The sequence below is a fragment of the Chaetura pelagica genome, unplaced genomic scaffold, assembly GCF_000747805.2.
Source record: "Chaetura pelagica isolate M959 unplaced genomic scaffold, ChaPel_1.0 scaffold36, whole genome shotgun sequence".
Lineage (NCBI taxonomy): Eukaryota > Metazoa > Chordata > Aves > Apodiformes > Apodidae > Chaetura > Chaetura pelagica.
In genome coordinates this window covers 1-5463 of record NW_009953726.1, presented here as the reverse complement: position 1 = coordinate 5463, position 5463 = coordinate 1, and the positions used below count along the sequence as shown (strand labels likewise).

The 5463-nt window shown below is 35.0% G+C and overlaps 1 protein-coding gene across 1 annotated transcript in view; it reads left to right on the top strand.

Moving 5' to 3' along the window:
- The window catches only part of LOC104391415 (protein AHNAK2-like), a gene marked incomplete at its 3' end in the record, with an annotated part of 32957 nt that extends 27753 nt beyond the window's left edge, over window positions 1–5204 (top strand). The window contains exons 3-7 of the mRNA XM_010000688.1: window positions 436–525; window positions 1298–1354; window positions 1951–2092; window positions 2829–3010; window positions 3795–5204. Of these exons, the coding sequence (XP_009998990.1) occupies window positions 1957–2092; window positions 2829–3010; window positions 3795–5204 (1728 nt within the window). The remainder of the gene's footprint in view (window positions 1–435; window positions 526–1297; window positions 1355–1950; window positions 2093–2828; window positions 3011–3794) is intronic.
- Between the last annotated feature and the right edge of the window lie 259 nt (window positions 5205–5463).

Sequence of the window (5463 nt, the reverse complement as noted above, 5' to 3'; positions counted from 1 at the left end):
TTCCTGCTGGGATTCGTCCATGGTTTGCCTGGTTATAGAGGGCAATAAAGCTTTGCAGGATGCAAAAGTTAGGTGTACAAATAAAGCAGGTAAAGGAATTTTTATTGCTTTTTAAATGATTACTAATTGATCTGGCAGTGTTTCCAGCCCAATTAGTCTGTAGATGAATATAATTCATTAAGAGAACCAAAATCAGAATACCACAGTTCTTGTCTCTCAGGAGTCTATCCTTTGTGTCCTTGAGTAACGTCCTTAAATGAAAATTGTACTTGTTCTTGATCTAAGAAAAGTTATTGGTTATTCTACATCTGTCATGACTAAAGAAAGATTAGAACACAGAAGGAGACTATGACTAAGTAGAAAATCTATTCTGAAGAAATGGGTCACTGTTTAAGGGTGGGTGTTCCTTTCCCACCTCTCATTTGTTTCCCACAGGTTAATGAAGTGGCAGTAGAAGACATCCGTCCAAGGCCACAAGGATCCTCTCCAGTTTATGACTATTCTGTAGAAGAAGAATATTTAAAGGCAAGACACTGAGTTTTTATGTAGACATGGCTTTACCAAGTTCATTCAAGAGGCCTTAGCTCCTGGAAGTAGCTGAGACTCTTATGTCATGTAACAGGGTGTTGTTACAGCCATATTGTCTCCATCTTCCCACCAAAATCAGGGCCATGTTAATCAATAGTTTTTTATTGTACTGAACTTCTTGTTGGGAAAGTTTGTGTTTCTTGGCAAAAACCCCCAACATTCCTGAAAGGATCTGTGGCAGAACGTGTCAAGAAATCACAATGCTTTTCCTATTAGAATGTTTAACTCACTTGGATCTAACTAATATGCATTTCAAAATGAACTGTACCTCTTGGTTATTAAAACATAAAGATTGAATTAGTACTGTTGTATTAAGGTAAGTAGGAACAGTCTGAAATTCATGCTGAAGTCAAATAAATGAAAAAAAAAAGTGTATGTTCACAAAGATGAAAGCATGAGAAATGTTCTACATGAGTAACACAGAAAAGCTCCCCATGCCTTCATACACTTGGTCTCTGGCATTCATTTCATGCAAATTTTGGTACAATGCAGGGAGGCTTTGGCATCTAAATTACTACTGGGAATAATATAGTTAGATCATTCACATGGTACATTGCACTTCTAGATCACAATTTTGCTCTGTTGCCATTAAATTCAGCCTCAGCTTTTAGTCTAAACAAAACATTTTGTTTAGACATGATGGATAGTTTTGTTGTACTTTACAACAGGATGACTTCTGAACACTAAATACTTGCAAATTATTTTTCAGCTTCAAGAAGAAAACAAAAAATATTCTGCTGACAAATCAAAACAGAGACATCCACAGGTCAGTCTAAAAGCACTCCGTAGTTTTAGGCATGTGGCTTGCAAAACTGTGAAGTCCATTACAACAACCAGGTGTGGATGGGTGGACAGAGGGAAGGACAAATAGGCAGAGTCACTTTAGATTTGTTTTGACCAGGAACTTCACAAATTGTCTAGTTGTGGCACAGGCACTTGTCCTATTTGGGGGTCCTTCCATAATTCTTTAAAGCATTCTCTAGCCTTCTCCTGTTTGAGTAGAGTACAGCATTAGCTCTTAGTCTGACTTTTCTGGCCTACTGATTCTAATTCAGGTGCTTAACATCTTCACCAAAAATAGAGTCTTTCAGGCCTTTCAGTTTTCATATGTTTCATGTTCTAAAATTTCAGCCTATTTTTTCTGTGGCCCTGATCCAATGTAAACCTAAAAACATGTGCTTAATCCAAATTTCAAGCAGAATCAAACCCACAGCGAACAAGTACGTTCTCTGTTTTAGATAATCCTTCTGAAACTTCTAAAAATTTACCTGAGTACACTCAAATATTTTATTGTAAAATTATGTAGAACACTTTTATACAAATTAATAACAATTATAAATTCACACTTATTTCTATGTTTAGGAGACAATGGAAGTGACCCTGAAAACAGAAGTGGAAGCTGGTGCTAGTGGATTTAGTGTGATGGGTGGAGGAAATGAAGGAATATTTGTCAAAAAAGTACTTAAGGAATCTCCTGCTTCAAAGATATTTAGTCTAAGAGAAGGTACAGTCTAATTTTCTGTTTTGGTTTGGTTTTTAATATCTTAAAATAATCAGGTATGTAATTGTGTGTGCATGTAGGTACGTGCCTGATCTGCCATCTCTATAAGTAATAGAAATAGTAGGTCTCAAACCAACTAACGTTATATATCAGCTTAAATTTTCCATACTAATAATTTGTAAGTTAAGTTTCTTAAATAATAATGAATATACCATAAAAAATAATTGCATTTTCACTGGAACAGTGAAAAAATACATAGAAAGTGATATATACACAACTGAAATTTAGAAAGATTGCAACCTATAATATTAATGAAGAACCTGCCTTTGATTCTTTCATAAAATAGTATGCCACAAAACTACAGTAAATAATGATTTCAACAAGAACAAAAGTCCAAATACTGAAAAATGTAAGAAAAAAAACTTTGTTACTGTCATGATGGTCAGGCACTGGAACAGATTTTCCAGAGAGGTTGTGGAGTCACCATCCTTGGCAATCTTCAAAACCTGACTGTATATAGACCAGCTGTAGATGACCTTTTCTTGAGCAGGATGGTTGGACTAGATGATCTCCAGAGGTCCTTTCCAGTTTAAACTATTCTGTGATTCTATTATGTGAACATAATTTTATATGTTAAACAAACAGAGTGTGATCACATTTTTTAGTGAACATTAATTCAACAGAATTTGAAAAGCTTCATGAAAACACAAACTAAAATTCTGTCTGATTGGACTTGCAGGTGATCAGCTTCTAAGTGCTACAATATTTTTTGATAATATCAAATATGAAGATGCACTCAAGATTCTCCAATATTCCGAGCCATACAGAGTCCAATTCAGCCTCAAAAGAAAAATTGCTGGGAAAGAAGAGCTGGAACACATTCAGTCTGCAGCCCAGTACAAAAAGGAAAGAATAAGCCAGGTAGATATTTGATTACTTTGCAAAGCTTGGGTAGAACTATAGTAATGGTCTGTGTGGAAATAGACCAGAAAATACATACCTGTGTCTTCTTAAGACTTAGACATTTGTTTAAACTTACTAGCATGACTAATAATGAGATTTTTTAGTCTCACACAATACTTCCTGCTTTATAAATATTCTGGGCAAGACTATAGATTTTGGATAAAGTCACAAACTTGCATTGGGGTAGGAAAACATTCTTCTCTAGTGAGCCAGCACTTTTTTTGTTGTTAAGTGTTAACTGATGGAGCAGGTTCAGGTAGGCTCTGTAATATTTCTGTTCAATATTTTTCAAAATGCAGACTATCAGTAAAAAAAAAATATATAAATTAATCAAAAGCTCATAAATTAAATTATTATTTTTTAAAAAAATATTAGTTTAATCACTGATGTCTCCATGGGTGTGATCTGCTCACAGATCTCCATCACACTGAAAATTCTTCTTATCTTCATATACGTATATATATATTGCATATGTATATATTTGTACAGACATATATAGAGAGAGATATATAAACCTCAGTTTACTGCAAGTTTTGCAAAGAATGTAACTCTTCAGAAATTTACATATTACAGTCATATAGTCAATTTCTTTTAATTTCTGACTTTCAGGAATTCTTTATATAACAACTGTGAATAAAACCAACATTTTTCTACATATTTTATAGTATTATGGGTATTTTATTTTCTATTTAATCTATATATATTTTACTTCTAATCTTCTAACTACTATTTCCTCTTTCAGGAAAAAGAGCTCAGTGAGAGCATTCCTGAAGAAACACTTCACGATTCAGGAAAAGCCATTTCAGAAGAAGACAGGGAAACATTAATTGTGAGCCAAAGGGTAGGAAGAAGCAAAAGACCTAAAAAAGACAGACTATCATGGCCAAAATTCCAGTCAATTAAAAATAAAAAGATACTGGGGCACAGAAGATCTCATAGTACATCAGATGCATATGAGCCTGCTATACAGGATATTTCCCCTACAAGCACAGACACGGAATCTCAATTTCAACAAGACATCCATATCAAGGAAAAAAAAGGAAGTCAAAAGAAACTGAAGTTCCCTAGCATTGGATTCAAAATGCACAGATCCAAACCAGAAACACGAGACAAGCAAAAAAAAGAAATAAAAACAACACTGCTATCTGAAAGAGCAGAAATACATAAAGAAGACATCAGACTGGAAAATCCCGAAATACCAACTGTTGAATATACAACATCCCCTGCTTATGAAATCAAAACTGGGGAGGTACATGAAACTTTAACAAAAGACCTAAAAGATATGAAAAATGGCATTCCATCTCATGTAAGAAAAAGCCCTGAAGTTGAAATAAACATTAGAAAAGAGAAAGACAAGGAGTCAACATCAAAATTTACTGTTCCTGAAGTACCAGCTATGACTATACAGATATCACAGCCCAGCTTAGAAACACCTGATCTGAAAGAAATCCCAACTAAACAAACACCACAAGCTTCATCAAAATCACGAAAAAAGAAACAGAAAGGAAGAGCAGGTAAAACAGAAGGAGAAAGTGAAATTAACGGAGACATGACAGCTTACACAGCACAAGGATCCAGACAGGTAAAAGGTCTAGAAATAGGCACTGCTAAAGCAGAATTACACTCACTATCTGACACACTAGAAACAAGAGAAAAAAGAGTAGAAGACAGACAAATGATAACAATTCAGAAAACAAAGTCTGGGATTTCAATATCCGAAAGAAAAGAGCAAGAGACTGAAAACATGAAAGCAGGAAGTGATGTTCCAGATTCAGTATCAGAAACAACCGCTGATAAAGGTTCAGAGGATGACAGGAATCTCGATGTGAAACCTCAGATGTCTGATGCAGAATCAGAAGTAACTACCTGGAAAATACAAATGCCATCATTAAAAATAGCCACAAAACCTAAACCTGATATGAAAGTACAAGGAGAAGAAATCACAGATGAATCATTTACCATTGTAAAAAACGTACAGACAAAAGAAGATGGCATGACCTCAGCAGATAAAACTTTGAAGATGGACATAGGATTGAAAACGGTAGAAATGGAAACAGAGGGAAAGGAAAGCAAATTCAGGCTGCCAAAACTAAAATTACCTACATTTACATGGGCAACTACAAAGGATGAGACAGGGAAAACAGAAACTCAGGTAAGCGACAGAGAGGAAAAATTGCAGACCTTAGCAGAGGCTGAAAAAGCAGAGATGAGTGTATCAGAAGAAGAAATGACGATAACAAAACCTGACATCTCAAAAACAGTACCAAAATCAAATATAAGTGACACAGATATAACAGGAATGCAAGGAAAGATAAAAAGTCTAAAACCTGATAATTTAAATGAATCATTGGCAGAAGAAACAAAAGAACTCATCCCTGGTGCCAAAACCGAAGGGGCCGGCTGGAAGGTGG